This window comes from Barbatula barbatula, assembly GCF_947034865.1.
Source record: "Barbatula barbatula genome assembly, chromosome: 3".
In the NCBI taxonomy this organism is placed as follows: Eukaryota; Metazoa; Chordata; class Actinopteri; order Cypriniformes; family Nemacheilidae; genus Barbatula; species Barbatula barbatula.
The window spans coordinates 6,693,577-6,716,807 of record NC_136764.1 but is presented as its reverse complement, the minus strand read 5'-3'; the positions used below and the strand labels follow the sequence as shown (position 1 = coordinate 6,716,807).

Genomic DNA, 23,231 nt, shown 5'->3' with positions numbered 1-23,231 from the left:
GAATAAGTACAGTGATTAAAGTGTATTCTGAGCTCGCTGAACTGGATATAAATGATGCAGCAGCCAGTCAAACGGAGGAACTTCAAAGCTGAGAGAGAAAAAGAAAGAGCGCTGACTTTCACCGAGAGAAGATTCATTTAGCATCACACGCTCAGAACAAGACTCAACCGGCTTCACGTATCACACCGAAACGCTTTAATAACACCGGAAAATGAAACACGTCCAGGAGTGAAAGAGACAGAGAGAGAGAGAGAAAGAGGTTTTGTTTCAAAACTGGCCGCCTACCTACCGTAGTCAGCACTTACGAGACATCATACAAGATGCAGATGCATTCTTTGGAAAAAATAAGGCAGACACATAAACGCATTGTGGGAAATTCATTGAAAAAACTGATGAGACGTAATTTCTCAATTTGACTCGGTACTGGCATCAAACTGTTGGAATCAATCGCGTCTCTTCGGTAAGTTGCTGTCTATCTAAAAATGGACCAATCAGCAGTTCGGCTTTCTTATGTAGCGGCCGGCGTAGGCAGTACAAAGAAAGCTCAGAAGGTTTTGGAACTGAGCTAATCTGTGTAAAACACACTCTCTCTCTTTCAGTGTTTCTGTCTTTCTGTGCATCTGTCTCTCTCTCGCAGTGCTATCAACCCTAAAGACGGCCTAGAGAATCAGGACACTGCTCAAAGAGAGAGAGAGAGAGAGAGAGGGTGAGGAGAGATAAGGGCTCTTCAAAACTAGGGCAGAAAATCAAACATTGGGCCACAGCCAGAGAGAGAGAGAGAGAGAGAGAGAAAGCAAGACAGATAGAGAGGAAGAATCATAATACAATCTCCCTTTGATATAGCTGAAGAACACACACACATCACTCAACATTGCTCATTCTTACACTGCAAGATGAGAAAGACACTTTTCCTACCGTCTATACATGCATTACATTTTTCAATTTAATTCAATTCATTTCCCTTCTGTTCTGTTCTATTCAGTCACACTAGACTTTCATTGACTTACATTTATACGCATGTGAATGTGGCCAACCTGAAACGCAAGCTCATGTAAAGAAAATTGATTTTGAAGTTCAAGTTTGTTGAACTCTGACATTTGTATCACGCGAAGACACATTGTGAACTTTTCAGGTGCTTTCAATAAAACAACACCACGAACATACAGATCAAGTTAAAGTGGGTCCAAAATGAGATAAATCTGTAATTTTATGTGTATTCCAATTAATATCAATCAAACTGCAGTTGGTATGTTTTGGTTTAAGCCATAATAAATAAATAAATACTGTAATACAGCTAACTAACACAATAAAAAACATGATTTTTGAAAAGAAAATTTCAAAATCTCATTTGGATTTATGTAAACATGTAAAGTTGGCAAACCAAAGCTCAAAAAATTGAATTGTATTCTGGTGAATTACGGTTTCCTCCAGTACTTTACAATCCAAATGTGAAACGATCTTGTTAATATAAAAAATGTTGAAAGACCAATTCTGTTTAAAAACAAGAAAAATCGCCATTGCTACAGATTTACAAACAGTACAAATAAAGAGGTTCCCGTTTAGATATCAAGGTAATAATAATATTGTCTGGTTGATTAGAATTTATTATTATTATTATTATTAATATTCTTATCATTGAAACAGGGCTCCCGTGACTCTCATCCAGCCCTGGATGGGTAAACTGAGTAATATCTGTAAAGTCTGGTCATTAGAAGAGTTTCACCAAAGTGCAACACTTTCAGTCTCAAAATGAGGTGAACACAACAGCGTTACACAGACACACACACACACACATGCAAACACACCGAACATATATCATCTGGATAATTGCATATAGGAAACACAGCAAGCTCCGCCCCCTCACAATGAGTAGATCTATTACAGCAGTAATCGATGCTTCTCAACGCTTTACTGCCGCTCGGAGACAAACTGCATCTCGTGACGAATGAGGCGTTTGGTTAATGATCAGGTCGGGATGATAAAGGTCAAACCTTTATGTGTTGTGCGTTATGATAGCGGAGCAGTTCAACGGGGGGAGGGCTGGGGGGATTCGTGCACATGACTTTCAGCAAGCTATTGTTGTGTATATCCTTTATTTATCCTGTGTGGTATTTAATGGTGTGAGAGAGTACGATGTTACTGGAACACACTACACAGTGTGCTGCTCATCTGTAAAGTAGAACGACGTAAACTGGGAGAGCGGCAGCGTGCACAGGAGAGCCATTAATCTCTTGATGAACCTACGGATCATTAAAATACCAATTTTACTACAGAGTAAATTCTCAAGTCTTGAAATCAGAGTGGTTTTACCGGGCCATCTATTGATCGCTTGAACTCTTTTACGCAGCAGTTTCTCTGCAAGAGCAGCCACGAGCTAGCCACTAAAACATCAAAACTCCTCTCTGTGGTTCCTCATAAATGAACAAATGATCAAACAATCACTTTGTGTTTCTTTACAGCCTGGTTGAGTATGTGAACAATGTATGTATAGGTGTAAATGTATGTCTATATGTGTGTGTACATCTGTGTGTACGGTAAATATGAATGTGCATGTATTTGTATGAGGACTCTTGACAGGTAAATGTGCGTGACAGCAAAAAAATTGAAAAGAAGAAGCATAGGAGATATTTATCTTCATTGTTATTTCATTATTTTATTATCAAATAATGATTTATTTACAGTTGGTTTTCTTCTTTTTGCTATGTCACACCATATGACACATGTACAGTATATTTGTGTATGTGTGTGTGTGTGTGTGTTTGTGTATTTATGTATGTCTGTGTGTGTATAAGTGAGCATGTATGTCTATATGTTCGTGTATATGTGTGTGTATAAGTGTGCATGTACTTTAAATGTCTATACGTATGTATAAGTTTGCATGGATAGTATGTCTATAGGTGTGTATGCATTTGTGAATGAATATATGAATGTGTGTTTATGTCTATGTTAAAGTGTGCACATATGTATGTATGTATGTCTTTGAGCATGTATATTTATGCATGCCCGTGTGTGTGTAAGTTTGCATGCACTCTATGTTAACGTGCTCAAATATGTCTATGCATATATGAACTTGTGTATATGTGTGTGTGTGTGTGTGTGTGTGTGTGTGTGTGTGTGTGTGTGGTGTGCATGTACTGCATGTGTATGTATATATGCATATATATGTGCATATATATAAGTGTGCGTGTATGTCTATAGGTGTGTATGTGTTTGTGTATGTACTATATATATATATATATGCATGTGTGTATACGTGTACATTGTATGTAAAAGTGTGCATGTACTATACAAATGTACATAAAAAGTCATTTGTATGTTCTCAATCAGCCAACATCCCTACAGCAAACTATTTCAGATGTTATTATGACTTTAAAGATGCAGAATAACTAGAACAGCAACAAAAATATTGACGTAGCAGAACGAGCAGTTGTTGTATCTGTAAAACACTGCATTTGGCATATTCGTACACGTGCTTACAGAGCTGATGTCATTTCCTTCCACAATTGATCACAATCTAATTGAATCTTTGTTAATAAGCGGGAATTAGTCAAAGTTAATCTGATCATGTCCTTCATCGCTCTTATCTTCCTGATAAGCTATTGACAGGAGCTTTCCTTCCGTCCAGACAACCCAAAGATCTGCCAATATCAGAGAGTCAGCCTGGAGCAAAGCTACAATCGGCATCTGCGTGATTCTCTAAAACTACTTGCTGTGATGTTCCCTTAACAAACAGCACTAATGAAGAGCTCACCGCAGTTCAAAAGCTGCATTCAAACATCGGACAGTTTCTTTCTCTAGCCACTTTTGTTTTCGAGTTTATCCCTCTTCAGATGTCCACTGAGCGAGGCATCAAATCCGAACACAAAAGATCTCTAAACGGCGCCACATTTGGCCTGTCAGAGCTGAGATTTGAAGACCCGTCGCTGGGAAAGCTCTTTTGTTCGGGCCGCTAAAAGCATTTCGGCATTTTAGACACATCCCTCTATTTTCTGCCTCGTAGTGGGCGGCGGGCGGTAGATAAACAGAGTGAATTTGGCCCCGTGACAGAACGTTCTCGCCACAAATCTTTTTGTCCATCCGAACCATTAGGAAACACACGGGCTGCTCGCTGTGAAAGATGGCGGCGTACGGACCTAAATTTGATTTTTTGGTAACAGGGATGGAGCGTTCACCTCCCCCTGCATGTATTATGCATTATGTCAGCCCAGAAATGTATAATCAAGAATAGATGGCACATTTTTAAATGTCATCTCCTCTCGGCACGCAACAAAGCATTTCTACACGTGCATTACTGCGATACGTCCATTCGCTTGTGACCTCCTAACAAACACAGCTGTTTGGAAAAAAAGCCCACTTCAGTGTTTTGTTGAGTGTGCATCCAAGCCCACCACCCTCTAAATTTAAGAAAAGCAGACAGAGACTGGGGGTCCCCGTCACAACTCCAAATTTAATGACTATTTCATTTACAGTCTTATGCTAATATACTTGGCAGAAGCGGGAAGGGGTCCGTGCACACATCTGCACTCAATAACACAATCACTTTTCCCAAAATTAATACCCACAGCAGCTATCAGGAAGGGGGAGAGAGAGAGAGAGAGGGAGAGAGAGAGAGAGAGAGAGAGAGAGAGGGAGAGTCAGCCGGGGGCGTGCAAAAAAATCATTTTCTTAATCAGTATTCTCGTCTTGTTTTCCAGAAGAAACTATCTAAACATCCTTAAAACAAGATAAATATACCTGAGAAGCATAATTGCGCTGGAAAATAAGGGCTGTTTGCAGAGAACATGCCCTTGAATTAGGTTTATTTTTCTAACGCTGCGAATAGTCTTGAGCACAAACGTTACAAAATGATGTTAGAATTATGCTAAAAAAAACACAACTAAAATTGCACTTGGAAAACAATTGCACAAGCAGAATAGGCTGACAAAAGACAAAACCCTCGATAATTATCATCATTCATCTTTAAAATACCCGCTGAAAGAAAAATGTACTCGCATCATTCGCTTTTGTAGATCAACAACAGTGTGCTTTTAGGTCAAAGCTGATGTCACGCACAGAAAACAATTGAAAGAGAAAGTGATAAAGAGAGAAAACAAAGTGAGGTGGAAAGAAAATATCATTACCTCCTCGACTCTCACTGTCCGCTGGCTTAACCTGAATAGGCCGTGTCATCTGCGAGAGAGACAGAGAGAGAGAAAGAGAGAAAAGGTTAATCTGGAGGTGTAAGGAAGAGACAGGCGGATGAGCGGTTTGGAGCATGCGGCACATCTCCTGTATCCTCAGCTGTCAGAGTCACTGAAGCTCGGAGACTCCCAGAAGCCCGCGGGGCGAAAGAGCTCACAGTCACTAACATGTACCTGCATTAACATTATTCCAGTCTCGCGCTCATATCATGACTTCAGTACATCTGTGGGTCGGTTTATATTTAGATGTCTTATGGGATCAGGAGAGACATGCACGCGTGATCAAGAAAGAGAGATTTGCGAACAGGTTTACGAGTGAGAGCGAGAACGTTACATATATAACTGAGACACAAACACAACATGCGTTGACACCACCTTAGTTCTGTGTCAGCCTGCGAAGTGCTCCGAAAGGGATGGATGGAGTGAGCCGTTGGTTGCAATTCTTAACCTCACCACTAGATGCCGCTTAATTCTGTTTAGTATAAATAGTAATTTTTTGTTTAGTATAAATAGTATTTTTTTATTTTAATCGTATGTAGCAATTGACAAAAAGTGTGTCAATTTTGAGAAAAACGTGATTAAAAAAACCTTACTGAAAGCAACCTCTGAGCAATCCTTATTATCCTATCAATCCATCTCTGTTCTTTTTTATTTCTTTGCTTTCTTCGTTGGGTATTTTGCTTCACACTCACAGACGGATGTTTGTCAATTTTCTACGTGCCGTTTCTCCCCAGCAGAGACGCACACATTCTGTCTTTCATGAATAGGAAGCGTGCGCCGCGATGCAGAGAAAACTCCAAACAGACACATTTGCATTTGTTTAGAGTCTGAAGAGGAGAGAGACAATCTCACGCATCTAATAAGTCAGCGGCAGCTTTAAATCTGCGATCTGATAAGGGTGCGAATGAAATGGCAGATCATGCTTGCGTTCTGCATGACTCTACCGGAACACCGGAAATCACAACGGCAGACGGACCACTGGTGAGGAACATGGTGTATTATTGCAGATAAACAAAAGAGCAAGTGAACGACACGAAGAAGTAAAAGGAGATAGCAAGAGGTGTTCGCTGATCTCTGCTTATCATTCACGTTAAGGATTTCAAAGCACCAGTGAACCACAACACTTCCCAAATGTATTAAGTTTGTTTAAATGTAAATTCTGTCATAATATTCCTGAAAGGTCTAAGGAAGCCCACACGAGCCGTGTGCTACTATGCACAAAAACTGACCACTAAACAGTTGACACCAATCCTATAAATAGAACGTGGAATATATACAAAACCAAAAGTGAACAAAGAAGTAAAAAGCGGTCGAATGAAGATGTACAGGGAGGTGAGAAGCTGTTGCCCGGGGCGACAACGCTGTGGCAGTGGTGATAGAATACTCTCCCGTATGGGGTTGTCACAGTGACGGCGCACAGGAGGTCGACTCGCAACAGGAAGCAGAAGGTGAGACAGGAAGTAATGGGGACCGATCGCTCACTTACGATTACAGCCACACGGAGACATAAAAGAACACGTGTGTGCTCACACACACACACCTTAAAGGCACAGTTCACCCAAAACGAAAATTCTGTCATCATTTCTCAACATCGAGTTGTTCCAAGTCTGCATAAATTTCTTTGTTCTGATGAACACAGAGAACGATATTTGGAAGAATGCTTGTAACCCAACAGTTCTTGTTCACCATTGACTACCGTAGTAGGAAAATGTGTTTATAATAGCTTTTGACATATTTGAAGAATGTTGGAAAGCAAACTTTCTGGGGCACTTTTGACTACCATTGTTATTTTTCCACTATGGTAGTCAATGGTGGCCAAGAAGTGTCTGGTTACGAGCATTCTTCCAAATATCTTTCTCTGAAAAAAGAAATGTAAACAGATGTGGAAAAACCCCAAGGTGTGATGACAGAAGTTTGGGTGAACTGTCCCTTTAACAGAATTCAAAGCGTTAGGTTCCCATGAACAACCCAACGACGCTGCCAGTAACTGCAGATTTACAAAATGTTTTTATTTCTCTCATTGTGCGTCACGAAAACATTCAAACAAAAAATACACTGTGTTTTGAAGTCACGACAATAAAACAAGCAAGCGTCAAGTAAAAGTATCAATAAATGAGACGCTATGAAAGATCTGTATTACACAGGGGAACCCCACGCCACTGTCCACTTCCATTCAAATTCATTCTCGATGCGTTTCACAGCGACACTCTCTTAAACACCCAGCATGTTACCACCTGCGAACCACTCCCAAATGCAACGTTTCCAAACGTTCTACGACCACCATGAGGTCATCGCTGCCCAATTATGCATTATGAAGCTCATTTTATGATAATAATGCTGATAAAAAGCCCTGCCATGAAGACAAATGATCCACCTGCGCTCTCTCTCACACACACACGGTAAATACACAAATCTTGATGCGTACAGTGTTTATGATAATGTGTGTTCTTCTGTACTTACAGCTCCTCTGTATAACTGATGACTGCAGCAGGATTCTGTAAAAAAACACTGACGCCACATAACCCACTAGAGACTCAAACTAGAAGGAATCCCTGTTTACTTATGTTTGTCCTGCATGAGGAAACGCACACATCAAAACAAACCGCTTAACTAATCTTTTACAAAAATACAGTATACATTTGGTTCTGATTGTAGAAAGTGTACAAATGTACCCTCACCATAATGACTATAGTTTACCCATGGTAAGTAAAACTATCAAGCCATAAAACAATGTTTACTGCATTTTTACTATAGTAACACCATGGTTAATTGCTTGTTAAAGGATCACTAAACTGGTTGAAAACATGTGTTTTTACATAATGCATACAAGATATTGTGTTCATTTTTCATTCGGCTTTATTGTAATACATTTATGCTGAGTATTAATATATACGGATTATTCATTATTGTTTATTACTGTCCGTGGTACTCTGTACTTCTCTGTATTCTGATTGGTCAGTTCATTCCAAGTTCACTAACACTAATAACACACCGTTCATCCGGGTACTGTGGGTCATCTTTACATGCACATGGAAGAACAAACATCTCAAGAACCTTTTTGTTTCGCAATCTTTTTCTTTGTAGTGAGGAAATATCGTTTATATTATAAACCTTTAAGGAATAATGCTTCTGCGGTGGATTTTGTAGCATCTTTTAAAATATATATATACTGCCAATATGTTAAATGCATTTCTCCGCTGTCTTCCCTTAAGGCCGGAGTCCTGATCGCCCTGTTGGGTTTATTTCGCAATACCAACAATCCTTTACTTAATATACCATTTTTAAAATAATATTGAAATACAGCCGGTGAACAAAACAAACTGTATCATTATTCCACTTATTATTTGGTCGATGAAACCATTTTCTTTTGCAAGCGCACATTAAAAGACAAACATAGCAATGTGCATGCGCGCACACACACAGTTCCCCTGATGAGGACTGACTGTAGGTCACGGGGTGGTCCGTCCGTCAGCTGGAAGCGGTGACCCCTCATGCCAAGCGTGGCTAAGAGGAAACTGAGCTAATTTGACGACGCACACATCCACCAGGAGACGGAGTGATCCTTATAAAAACATCTATTATCCTAGTCCTCATAAAGCTGTTGTGCTACCATAATTGTACGTATATATTCTGTAAAAATGTCCATATTCATATAGCATGGTATTAAATGGTGTACTTCAATCGATACAACCACACTAAAAGTGCTGATATAGTTAGTGCTGTGGTTTTATATATTTATTTCTTGTTTATATATCTATTGCATAATGCATAAAGCATTATCACATTACAAGCATGCTATTTTCATGAATATCGCCACGTCTGCGCTTACGTGCGGCTTCCACCTCACATTAGCATCATATGAGCTTCGGCAGGAGATGTTAACCAGTGAGCTTTAATATCTTGTTATTTAGAGAGACGGTGAAATGTTCTCAACGCTCGAAGGGAGGAACGCCTCTCCATCTGGCACATGTACTTGTAACACGAATTTCGCTGAAAAAACAAACCGCAGCAGGATTATCTAACCACAAGGCACACGCACGGCTTAACCAAACTCATGTATAAATGCAGATCTGACTCTCTCAGCAGTAAAATTCCTGACCCCGGCATTCATTCCAGGTTATTTCATCGTAGCGTCTGTTTACCACTGTCAATTACCTCCGAAGATAATGTCGACTCGCTCCCCGCTCCGTAGAAACAAACGGGAGATGTGTTTACAGTAATGTGCTTACAATGAAAGCGTAGCAGGCAAACGGCCCAGAGGGCTTTCAAATATGAGCTTCTTGTTTTCTTTAATAGATTTACATGAATTCTTCAGTGAAACTATTTGTTATTTGAGATGTGAATTTGTCTAAATCATTAGTAGGACGAACTTTTTCTGTTGCATCAACTACGGACAGAGTACTTTCTCAAATTCCAAACAAAAATGATGTGCATTATTTGCATTTGTTTCCAAATAGAAATGGTCAAACTGTTAATAATAAAAAAAGAATGTTGTATTGTTAAATATATTTTGCATGTCTATATATTTTTCATTTTAAATGTGGAAAACTACATGTATGGGTCATGAGAAGGAAAAAAGTTGTGTACACAGCATGACAAGAGAATCTTGTAAGCCATTTAAAAGTACTAGTAGATGTGTTTCGTCACATAAAAACGAACTTAATGTAAATACAAATTTGGAGGATGAGAATGTTCGTCTTGCATTCTTCTTTCTTCCACTATTTCTTCATTTTTAACATACGTGAACATTCTGTCAATGATTTGTTTGTCATTTTTTATAATTTGAGATCTTTTTTTCACAATATTTTTACTTGACTCTGTTTAAATTCCGATAATGCACTCAAACAAATCGGGACGCGTTGCGGTTATGAGAATTTCAGCAGAAAAATAAAATAAAATACAAAAATTATTCATTCCTGTGTAATAACTATATTTTGTCCATGCAACGTAGAGAACGAGTAAATGATCTTTAGTATGATCATTTTTTATGTTACCGAATTGTATGTTTTACAATACAAATCCTTACTGCCACGATGTTTCAGTGGTTTCGTTAAAAAACAGAATCATAAACTAGCTTCACATTTAAACCGTAGTCACAGTGTAAAATACATTTACGCGACCGTAACTCTGAAATCCAGCTTTCTCCTCTCACAGCGAATCAATGCAGGGGCCGGTCTTCAGAAGGTCAGCCATTCAAGCACACCGGCCTCCGTGTGGCCTCCGGCCCCTGCGTGCAACCCGCCACTCTGCTAACTAGAATTAATGGACGTATTGATTTCCTTCCCCACAACTCACATTGAACGTGGCGAGAGAGAAGCTCTCGCTGAAGGACGGCTCAGACCTCGGAGGCACTCGGTGAAAAGATTTGATTTAAATAACACTGTAGGAGGATTGATTTAAGCAGATGCCTGTTGTGTGCTTCAGTAAAGACCGAGGTGAGATGCAAAATTCAGAGCCACGGGAATCTCACGGGGAAGAAACGAGAAGAAAAGTGATGCTTGAAAACGATGGCGCTTAACGCGTTTTTCTGATTTATTCAGATTGGTAAACACTAAAGTACATCAAATGTTTTATTAATCTATAAGGCTACTTTAGTAAAAGGCAGAGCTCGAGGCATCAAAATTGACCAGGGAGTTTGGTTTATTAATGATCATTAAAGGCCTGTGTTGTGCCAAATCTGCCCGTCCGTCAAATCTGGGCTGATACACACCCTGTGTGTTTGTAAGCAACAGCACTGAGATCAGTGTGTATAGACAGGTGTGTAAATATCAGATTTTCATAAGCCATCTGCTGACATCCTCACCAAATCCAGCTGTGGGCGAGTAAGCCGCTCCTCAAGATTTTCTCTTCTCTCTCTCTCTCTCTTGCTCATTCTCCGTCTCTCTGTTTCTCCCCGTGGGCTCAACTAAAACATATCTTGCTCTGCTCCGAAATAAAATCAATACAAACACACGCGCGCTTACAAACAGACACAAGTGCACTATGACTGCAGGTAACAACAACGTACTCTTCTTATCCAGGTCACACACTCCATTAGAGAAAGTTAAGAGACGAAAACAAAATAAACAATCAAGATCACTTTAATATCTCATAGACCGCAGTTCAGATCCAAATGAGTGCAAATGGACACCTCTCATACTGAAAACACCCACTGCGGTATTGAAGAGACACCGGAGCAGTAAGAGCATTTAAGAGATACGGACACTAAAACACAGACAGACAGGGAATGAGAGAGAGAGAGACAGGATCGAAGAGGAAATGAGGGTGAAAGAGAGACTGGATTGCGGCCGATTTCAACACGATGAAAACAGATTTCATATTCACACTTCTGTAGGACTCAGCATTGATAAATGTCTACATAGCAGAACGGAGAATAGCCGGGGGAAGAGCGCTTCTGCCGTACGGCAGATCAGCTCTCTGTAGTCTGATGGTTTCCTCTCCAACTCGAGTTCAACAGGATTGTGAAAACAGTCGTGTTTTATTATGAATGTGTGTTTAGTCTGTGAAGGCCATGTGAAGATTTGATGGAGCGCTCAGTTGTTTTATTTAAGTATCAACTTTGTCTCAGATGTTTCGGCTGAAATTGCATTGGAGAATAAAAGCTGTATAGCTGAAATCCATGAAGAGTATTGTAAAGGCCTGAATTTGGGGAAGTTTGATGAGCAATATTTGAGTTCATATTGAGACTTCATATCTCAATATTGAGATTTGTTGACTTGGAATACATTTTCAATGAAGTGACTAATTAACTCTCACAGTGTATATATAATCCACACTTCAATAGTATGTATTATATATATATATATATATATATATATATATATATATATATATATATATATACTGTACACTGTCAGTGTTAATTTGACATTTTTTAACACTCACGATTTTGCTGTGTTGAGACATTCTTCTAATCCATCCTGTGCTAATAGCGACCTGACAGAATTCATTTTTAATAATAATTGTAGAATACCCTTTTCCCAATACAACAAACTAATTTAATTTCATAAGCGTCCTGTGGCGCAAGTGGATTCATTTCATTATTGTTATGACTGAAGAACAAATATAACTTACACCACCGATAGCGAATCTTTTATTTCATACATGCTCTTGCTGGGATACGAGGCGTGCTCATGTATTTGTATTTTCCTTTGGCCTCAGTGACAGAATGCGTGCTCGGCTGCGGGTTTATGCATATGTGTTCTCATTTAAACAGCACAGCTGTCACTGAGAATTACGTCCTCTCGCTTCTCTCCGCCCGAGATCTGACAGCTGTGATGTGAAGAGGACGAGACGAATGGAGAGCGGTTGAAGCCGACAGCCATCGACAGAGCAACAGGTTGAGCCTGAGAGAGGAAGGGCAAGGTTTTCTTTAACCTTCAAATAAACATGCACCAACGCATCGGCCACAAAATTAAAAACTCACGGTTTATTAATGGATAAAAATAGATTTTTATCATCCAAAGTCTCGATTTTATGGACGGTAAAGGTTCTTTATGGAACCATTGAGTCAAAAATGTTTCTCTAAGGGATTGTGAAGGACCTTTTTTAAGAGTGAAAAAATAATAAAAATGTAAAGAAATTAAATAATAATAAATAAATACAAACTTTGCTATATACATTGAAATAATCATTTCAAAGAGTCTGAATGTGCTAAATTCATTGCAGCTGTTTAATTTTTTAGTAATCTTTTATATTTTTGATATATTTTTTACACGATTTGATAATGTGTCAAAAAGACAAATATGAAGAATATACGAAATATAGTATTCTGCAAATGGTTGGCTTTGTCCAAAAATCATCCAAACACGTACATCACATAACTGTCGCACAAACACGGGTACATTCTGGAATCCTTGAGGGGAACCTTCACAAAAACCTTTTTACATTTTACCAATACAGATCATTTATTACGTTTATTCATCAATATCCCTCATTGGGCCGCTGACATCTTACCACAAAGGAGGCTGAACACACGCACACACACATACACTTTCCATATAAATGTTACACTGATTGGCAGCCTGCTACAATGGGGCAAACAGCAAATGTCAGTGACCTGCTCTTTGCGCCCCTGACTTCCTGTCAGGCAGGAAGCGCATCATAAATGAGTGGCGGGTGCTGGAGGGCAAGCGCACTGTATAATTTTAGAGTCGCTGGCACCTGCCACACTTAGAGAGCCTGACCATCAGAATGAATGAGGTCATAGCCCATGTGATCAGAAAACTCTAATTTATATGTAAATTACACTGACACTACAGTCGCACGCATATTTCAACACTCTCAACCACACTGCAATTGACACACACACACACGCGCACGCACAAAGCTTCGCATCCAAACCTAGTGAGCAGCATCATTTACTGACTATATAGGTAGCTGCCTTTTAAGGGAATGTATAGACAGTACGCAACAGCAGAAGGATACACAATATGAACCTAACATGGTAATATGGCTCCACAATCACATTTACCCTGAACACATCACACGTCTGTTTTGATCTCCGGTTTGTTCAATCGTCTCACATCCACGAACCCTTTACAACCCTTCGGCCTTTAATGCTGCATATTTAAGATCAGTAAATAATGAATGCTCTCTGATCCTGCAGCGCGCACCATTACAGGACCTCTCTCCACTGCGGGCAAACATTTGGAGAGGGAGATGTATCTCACTGAAAATTAAATTACACAGTATATGTACTGTAAAATATGCAAACATATGCTGCTTCTCATCAGACAATAATGCCTTTCAGCTTTGCTACTGCAGTAAAGTACAGCAGGTAAACCTTAAGCAGTCAAATTCTACACTTCATAAGGACTTTTGTTTCCCTGCGGTCCACCTATAATGCTAGTCAAGCTTTCTTCCGACAATAGACTTTTTTGCAACTGCACAGTGTTTTTTATATATATAGAACATCTTGGGTTACAGACATTATATAGAGAAACGGAATATGTAAAAAATATGTTTTAATTGATATCTTTATCATTTTTAATACCTTTATATGTATATATTAAATTGTCATTTACATTTATTCCACACATTAGATGCTTTATTGCTGGTCGAGCTTTCAGGCAACAAAATACTTTTTTGCAATTGCATAAGTTCTTATGCATATATAATACAATATACAGACATTATTTTAATTGATACACTATATACATCTTTATTAATAATATCTATTTTTATGTATGGATTTAAATATAAAATGAACACTAGAAACCTTTCTGTTGCTAAAACAAGAATTAAAGCTCGGCTACTGTACCTTTAAGAATAAACAGCCGCTGAAAAATTAAAAGACCACTACAGAGACCGTTTTTCCGATTTTAAAATGGACTATTTATAGTTATGTGTTCAGGAAAACGGATCATTTCGTTTTATTCTGTGAACTACTAACAATATTTCTCCCAAATTTCAAATAATTGTTTCTATTTGAATTCATTTGCAGATAATGAAAACCGCATGGAGAAATAACCCAAAAGATGCTCTGTGCTTTTCCAGACCTCAAATACTGCAAAGAAAACAAGTTCATATTCACTTTTGTGAATTTTCATCACAGTTCTCACGTGTCTTGTCATGCTGTCGGTCTTTCACATCGTCGTTGGATGACTTTATGTCACTCCTGAGGTTTGACACTGGACTGGAATGGCCACAATCCATGTATACGTCCATGGCTACATATACAGTATATACACTCTGTATGTAACCAACCTTCACCACTGAAAGAGATATGGAAGCCTTGGTGGAACACAAACATCTCTCCTTTACCCCTAAAGATCAGAGACATATAATCGACTCCCGTACGGCTGTCAGGTGAACAAACACAACATCACAGTGGAAGACTTCCACGAGAATCAAGAGATCTGTCAGTCAGTTCAGTAATAGTGATGATGTTACCGTGAGGTCCACTTTCTATTTATTTGGTTGAATATTTCAGTTTGTCTTCACTAGTCACAACGCCCCAGAATTCCCGTCCTGATCATCATGGGCATCATTAGTGTCCGGTCTCACCGCGCCATGGCAGTGCGTCTAACTTCTCTCTCACCCATAATTACTCAGTTTCAGCCAAACAATAGCCGCGCTTTCATAAAGAAGCTTCCTTATGATTCCCTTAAAATGAGAGTAAATAAACTCCCAGGACTATATCCACCCTGCTGACTCGATGAGCTCTGTAATTATGTTCAGGAGAAAGCGGCGGAACGCCTATCGATACGGCACAAAAGCGTGCAGGAGTCTGGTGTTAATGAGGAGAGCGGCCTCGTATCTCCGGAGGGTTCTGCTTATCTTCCGTCCCCGAGGGCAGAAACCCAACGCTGCCTGTGTGCATTTAAACCCTTTACAAATGCTCTAATCACCTGAACCGGGGGCTTTAATGGACCCTCTGCCGCTCAGATAAAACCGGAGCTGCCAGTGACAGCGAGAGACGGAGAGAGAGAAGAAGAGAAATGTGAGGCGCTGAAATGAGACATTAGGAGATGAGGTTCGATTAAAAAGAAGACGCATGGGCTCTGCCACAAATGGAGCACTTGCCGCCTTGATGTCTACACACATAACAGGCAACCCTGCAGACGTGACTACGCTCGCTTGCATAAGAAAGAAAAATGACAAATCTTTTTATTATCTGATTGATTTCTCTATATCATCGATCAGATGAAAAAGAAAGCGAATGGAAACTTTTGCGCGAGTCTCCATTGGGTAACATCTTAACTTGGGGGTCTTTAAAAGTAATTGTTGAATTAAAAGAAACAAGAAAAGGAAGTTGATTGATACAGACAGAAAAATCTTACATCTGACACATTCAACACAGAGAGAGAGAGAGAGAGAGAGAGAGAGAGAGACAGACAGTAAGACAGGCCGAGCGTTTACTTCTTGTGCTCAGATAAAGGTGCGAAGGTAAAGATCAATGCAGACGTTAAACACTTTAAGACAGACAGACTCCTCCCCTCCGGCGCTTTAGCCAATCAGAACATCAAACACTTGCACGTTTATCAGCCATTAGCCTGAGGCACCCAATGACGGAGCTTTTGATGGATGGAGCATCAATAGATGGAGAATCTCGACTGACTGACAGCTCTCATAACCCAGATCCCTGATGCTGACATCCGCTTCTGACACACGAACGTTGATCATCTAACGGCCGGTGGCGGTACAAGACTTTCTCTTCATTTTCTCTTCTGCAATGTTTCTTTTCTTCTCTGACAGGAAGGAGATTTCGACTCACTTCTGAAAGGATTTTTATTCATTCAGGTCGTCTCACGTCAGATAATATTCACATGATAAGCACACCAGTGATGATGAGATGTGTCAAAACACATCTTAAAATAAATGTTTTTGTGATCTTCAACAAAACCGGGGATATGAAGGATGTTCACGTTGTAGTTCGGTACTTGTAATTACTTTGGTCAAGACCAAAAAAGAATGATATATTTTAGTTTGGCTTACCAAACCAAGCATTGGATGGCAGCATTCGCACCGACAAAGCTATCGCACCAAATCTTAACATCAAACCAAACCAGTCATATGCAAACACAAAATAAAACGATACAAGAACCAATGTTGCAAAAAATGTGACAATATCATATCTGTCCTTTTCAAATGGAGTCTGCCTGAGTCTGTAAGGATTGGTTGGAGGTTGATTGTAATGGGCCTTAAATAAGGTTTGTACAGGCAGTGTGAGATATTTCCTGATATTGACCGTCGTGTCCAGACGGTTCCTGAATCAGTGACACAAGTGTCTTTGATAAAGCAGGTTAACATTGATTAATCCTGGAGAAATTTGGGCTTGAGAAAAGAAAAGAACAAGCAGTGTTTCCTGCTGAATCCCTCAGGACACAGAAGACTCGACACACTCATTACAGCGCCCGCCGCAGAAAACAATGCAGCCATGCGTCAGCCTGTTAGAGCTGAGAGAGAGAGAGAGAGAGAGAGAGAGAGAGAGAGAGAGAGAGAGGCATGGCCATGTGAGGTGTTTACAATACACAGAGACTTCTTTCTTTCTTCTTATCCTTACTTACTTTCTTTCTTTCTGAGCATTCTTTCGTTTTCTCCTTTCTTTCCATCTCTCTGTTCTTTCTTTCTTTCTTTTTGTCCTTTCTTTCCATCTCTCTGTTCTTTCTTTCTTTCTTTCTTTCTTTCTTTTTGTCCTTTCTTTCCATCTCTCTGTCCTTTCTTTCTTTCTTTCTTTCTTTCTTTCTTTTTGTCCTTTCTTCCCATCTCTCTGTCCTTTCTTTCCATCTCTCTGTTCTTTCTTTTTGTCCTTTCTTTCTTTCTTTCCATTTACATTTACATTTATTCATTTGGCAGACGCTTTTATCCAAAGCGACTTACAAGTAGTTTTTACAGTGGCACATTACTGCAGAGCAATCAGGGGTAAGGTGCCTTGCTCAAGGGCACTTCAGTCATGACCTGCTGGCACTGAGTTTGAACCTGCAACCTTCTGATCACAAGCCCAACGTTCTAACCCCCAGGCCACAACTGACCCCTTCTTTCTTTCTTTCTGTGCATTCTTTCTTTTTGTCCTTTCTTTCCATCTCTCTGTTCTTTCTTTTTTTCCTTTCTTTCCATCTCTCTGTTCTTTCTTTTTGTCCTTTCTTTCTTTCTTTCTTTCTTTCTTTCTTTCTTTCTTTCTTTCTTTCTTTCTTTCTTTCTTTCTTTCTTTCTTTTTGTCCTTTCTTTCCTTCTTTCTTTCCTTCTTTCTTTCTTTCTGTGCATTCTTTCTTTTTGTCCTTTCTTTCCATCTCTCTGTTCTTTCTTTCTTTCTATTTGTCCTTTCTTTCCATCTCTCTGTCCTTTCTTTCTTTCTTTCTTTCTTTTTGTCCTTTCTTTCCTTCTCTCTGTCCTTTCTTTCTTTCTTTTTGTATTTTCTTTTTCCTCTGTTCTTTCTTTCTTTATTTTGTTATTTCTATCCGTCCTTTCCTTCTTTCTTTCTTACCTCTGTCTTTTCTTTCTTTGCCTCTTTCTTTGCCTTCTTTCTTTTTGTCCTGTCCTTTCCTTCTTTCTTTTTGTCCTTTCTTTCCCTCTGTCCTTTCTTACTTTCTTTCTTTCTTTCTTTCTATCCTTTCCTTCTCTCTTTTTGTCCTTTGATTTTTTCTTTTCTCTCTATCCATCTATTCACCATCCATCCTGTCCTATCCTATCCTATCCTGTCCCGTCCCGTCCCATCCTATCCTATCCTATCCTATCCTATCCTATCCTATCCTATCCTATCCTATCCTATCCTATCCTATCCTATCCTATCCTATCCTATCCTATCCTATCCTATCCTATCCACACTACATATTCTATATTTGTACTAGATAAAGAAAATGTGTGTCTGATAACAGAATATTTGCCATTTTACAGACTTTTGCTTCAAAATCACTTTTTAAAACAGAATATTTCTATTTCCACCATTTTATACAATTCTCATCAGTACGTACAGTAGTACCATTGTGTAGCTGTGTTGAAGCACTGAGCCTACTCTGATAGACTTGCACTCTTATATAACACATAATCTACTCAAAAAGCAGGTGTGCATGGACCCACCATCCGTCTAGACGTCAAATTACCGGCAACTAACAGCAAGCAGAATCTCTCTGAGATCGCACACTCGACTGTATAATAAGACCCCAGTATCCTGAAGCTTGGGATTTTCTGCAGGGACACATACAAGTTTGTTGTTTATTTAAAATAGCATTTAGAGACTCATAAAGAGACGTGTACAGTAACATCCTGATTCAGTTTTAATTTAGTTTGCAAGTTTTCATACGTCTGTTATTAGATTCTACATTAGCAAGCACCGTGATTATGCTTTTTGGCAGTAAAGTGAGTTTGTGCCATATTATAAGTCATTAAGGAACATTGATGTTTACAGCTAGAATAAAAAGACAATGTGTGGTTGAAATACAATCACAAAACATCACAACAGGAGGCTGGAACAGGGCTGAGAAACACTGATCTATCTATGGTTTACTTAGATACTAAATGCTTTCGATACAGATGTGATCTAATGTGAATGGTTGAAAACCGACACATTTTTCCATGACGGCAGACTGGTGTTGTAGCTGCACTCAGTTACATTTTGCCTCTATTATTATTATTGTTCCTGCCTAAAACATTTCTCTCTTGTTTGATGTTGGTCACAAAAGCAGTCTCAACCAAATTAGACTTAAACAGCTTTAAACTAAAGTAGATTAATAAATCACAACTAATTAGCTCTCCTCACTAACCAAAAACATTTGCATCATGTAATGCAACGTGTATTAACCATTTAAGGTTAAAAAACGCTGCATGTTTGTATCTCCTCTTTGCCTCTCTGAAGGCGAGGTGTGCTATGATTGGCCAATTAACCAGTGCGTTGTGGTTGGTCGAATGTGACAGAAATGAAACGCCTCTTTCCATATTTGGAACATCAGGTTCCAAAGCGATTGTACTGACAGGTACGCCCACCTCACTTGCGTATACATTTGGGCGGTCTTAGTCAAAACACACCACGAACTGATGTAGATTTGTGGGGGTGTGGTTACACGAGGCGTATCAGGCAGGTCTGGGTGCGCATTCGCTCTTTGATAGAATGCATCTTTTTTTCCGACACTTTCAATTTTTGCAATTTAACGTGTCTAATACATGCATGGCCAACTTATAACACACCAAAATCACAGAAAAACACATATTCGCACCATATTACCTCTTTAAGATTCTGTAAAGTCCATTATTCTTTCTATAACATGTACTGTTTTGCATCTTACCTTTCTAAGTGTTTTTCTTTTTGTTTCGTTTTTCTTCCTGTAAAGCTGCTTTGAAACAATGCAACATTGTAAAAAGCGCAATATAGTCAAATTGAATTAAATTGAATTGACCATGTAAAATGACTATGCTCTTTACAAACATTTTTTAATCCGCCAGAAACAATAAACCAACCAAACCAGGTGGTCTTTGACATTTTGGCAAATGCCTCGCGACTTGGGATCGAATAATTCTTATCTCAGATACTATACAAAAGGCAGTCAAATACATCCATCAAACTCACAGAGCAAAACGCGAGTGGACAATGCTAAAATAGCCCCAGGTGAAATAATGGGGCAATAACACAGTAACTCTGGGAAAACACAGCTACTCTATCAATGTCAGCTGACCTTTCGTGACTTCTAAGAATATATGACACGGTCAATGTTTGATCCAAATGCTAAATCAATAACACAATACATATCCCTCATGGCAGCATTCAAAACCTCAATAAACACTCAAATTTACTCTCATTCTTGAACGGAGGGATTCTAGTGAGCTAAACCAGGTGAACGTGTCCAGAAATGTCTTTATGATGCTTAGATGTCTATGAACAAACATCTACTTGAGATAAAGTGTAATGCAATGTTATTTCAACCCATCGTTGGGTAAAACATGGACAAAACCATCCTTCGAGTTATAAATGAATCAATGCTGAGTTGTTATCAATTCAAAACCAACTGGTTTTGTGTCTCTTTCAACCACACAATTTGTGTTCAAGCAACCCACATTTTTTAACATGAAACGTTTAGGCAATAAAGAATTATTTAGGAAAGGTTTTATGGCTAATCTTTTTCTCCACACCTCCAGAATCAATACCAGGCTGTTTTAGCCGTGTGAATAAATGCTCCGCTGGGCATCTGATAACTCTGCCCGGGTTCCACATCTGTCACAGTCTGATCTAGATATGTCAGAGTCTGTTCCCTCTGAGGAAAGTCACCAAATATCACGCTTAACACAACCTTGAATGGTTGTCTGTGGCTTTGAGAGTTTACAGCACTTTTGACCTTTCTTCAAACATTTCATCTTTTCCAAACAAACACTATCACTGGGCTGACAAAGTGCACCTGCCCCAAACTCACGTCATCCTTAACCAAGCAAAACTCCATGCAACTTCAGTCCGACTTGTGAACATGGATTTAATTTGCAGACCGCATTTTGACAAAACGCTAGCTCATTGACAATATGTTAAATGCTCTCTCATTTGTAAGTGGCTTTGGATAAAAGCATCTGCTGAATGAATAAATGTTAATGTAATGTAATGCAAATGTGGGACAAAAATAACCTGTATTTACATTTTCCAGGGGAGTGGACTAAGGAAAAGAAGAAGGCTTTTTAATAAAAGATAAAAACAATAATAAATCACATTACGTTTTACATTTGGAAGTCTAGAATGAATATACAAAGTATTGGGACGTCTTCTACCGATGAACAGGTTTGACTACTTTCAGGCTTCCCACTCTAAGCCAAATGTCAAGTTCCCTGACATTTCACTGACTAAAAAGTAGAATTTCCATGACCAATAATGAATAAAACCTTCTTTGAAGTGCTAGTTTATTTTTTTAGACAAATTTCTTGAAATGTACATTTTCCTGGCATAAAGCTACAGCAAATAATGATATTCTAGAGAATCGTGTGCTTCTAATTTTAAAGCAACAGTTTGGTCAGAGCTCTTTTCGATTCCAACATGACAATGCACAAAGCAAATATGGTAGAACATGACTGGTCAACATAAAGAACCCGGCTGAACACTCATCACCCAAATGACCCAATGACCTCTACGTAGGGTTACAGTCAATTCAAAACAGAAAAACACCCTTCCAAAACTGCTGCGACAAAGATGGAAACAACATTCTTTAATATGGTTTTGTATAGTATAGCATTAGTATTTGTTTTGTATGGAATTACTGGAATAGATTATTAGAAAAAAATACGTACTTTTGTCCATATTGTGTATGTGAAGACGTTTTCTATTACAAATAACCAACCTGAGAATATTAGGAAAAAGTCAAGTTTAAATATTTGGAATCTATATCATTATAATCCCAGATTTTAATAAAAAGTAAAACCTTGGGGAGTTTAATCTACTCATTTTAAAACAACAAAGAGAGAACATGTTCAAACTCATCCCTTTGTGTGTGTAGGTCAGTGAAGTGACCTCTGGGGAATAGTAGTGTGGGTAATAAACAAGGCACTAAGTGAGTAACCACATATAGTGTTTGTGCGTGTGGGTGTGTGCGTGCTTGCTTGTGCAATGAGACAGCTGTAAAAATGTGACAGTATTGTGCAGGATCTCACAGTCGTTCATCTTTACAATAGCAGGGCCCCACAGATCAGACTCCTAATGCCGGTTATTAATAGAAATACACGCACGCATGCACACACACACCACTTTGGCTCAATATTCCTGTGAAAACTCTCAGAACTGCAGTCTTGAGATGAGAACAAAGGCGAAGAGAAAACCACTTTGGACTAACACAAACACGGATGTGTGATTCTAAACCTTTTGAGAAGCTGTGAGTAGTCGGCTATACTCTTTGCACGAAGAACATGTGTTTGTGCATAAATTGCTACATATGAAGGAAGATTCAAAACAGTTTCTGTCAGATTTTATTTTAGTGAGTCTTTGAAAGCAACTCCCTATGTAAACGGTAGACAGCAAGGACGCACGTCTGTTTGGAACACGGTTAATAAATACCATAAACATGAAGCGTAAAACAAGACAGCTCTTGAAACCTTTCTGCCTGACTTAGTAGAATCACATCCTAGCTTCAAAAAGCACATGAATACCTTTAAATACCTTTAACAAACAGCGCACCTAACTCAAGCACAAAAGTACCATATGGTCAACTAGAGCCCAAAGCAAACATGCATTTCAAATAAATATTAAAGCTAATAAATGCAATAAAACTAAGACCAGAGCCGGACAGTAACGGAGTACATTTACTCGAGTACAGTACTTAAGTACAATTTTGAGGGATCTGTACTTTACTTGAGTATAATTTTTGGGGAGTACTCATGACTTTACTCAAGTACATTTGAGAGGCAAATATTGTACTCTTTACTCCGCTACATTTCTATCCATAACCGTAAGTACACGTTACTTCTAAAAAGGAAAAAGAAAAATCTCGGAAACCACCAATTTGTTTTTTCCCTCTCAAACGTGATTGGATTGTGCAGGCGCCACTTATTGGGCGAGCCAATCAGCAACAATCACCCAGACCTCAGAGCTCTATCATTTGCTGTACACAGCTGTCAATCATCTCACGTCTGCATGACACGTCCTGTGTA

The 23,231-nt window shown here is 39.0% G+C and overlaps 1 protein-coding gene across 1 annotated transcript in view; it reads right to left on the bottom strand.

Moving 5' to 3' along the window:
* LOC306891613 (CUGBP Elav-like family member 5) overlaps nt 1-23,231 on the bottom strand; it is a gene marked incomplete at both ends in the record, with an annotated part of 114,905 nt that overhangs the window by 49,455 nt on the left and 42,219 nt on the right. Inside the window, one exon of the mRNA XM_079451977.1 lies at nt 5,121-5,169. Within this exon, the coding sequence (XP_079308103.1) occupies nt 5,121-5,169 (49 nt within the window). The remainder of the gene's footprint in view (nt 1-5,120; nt 5,170-23,231) is intronic.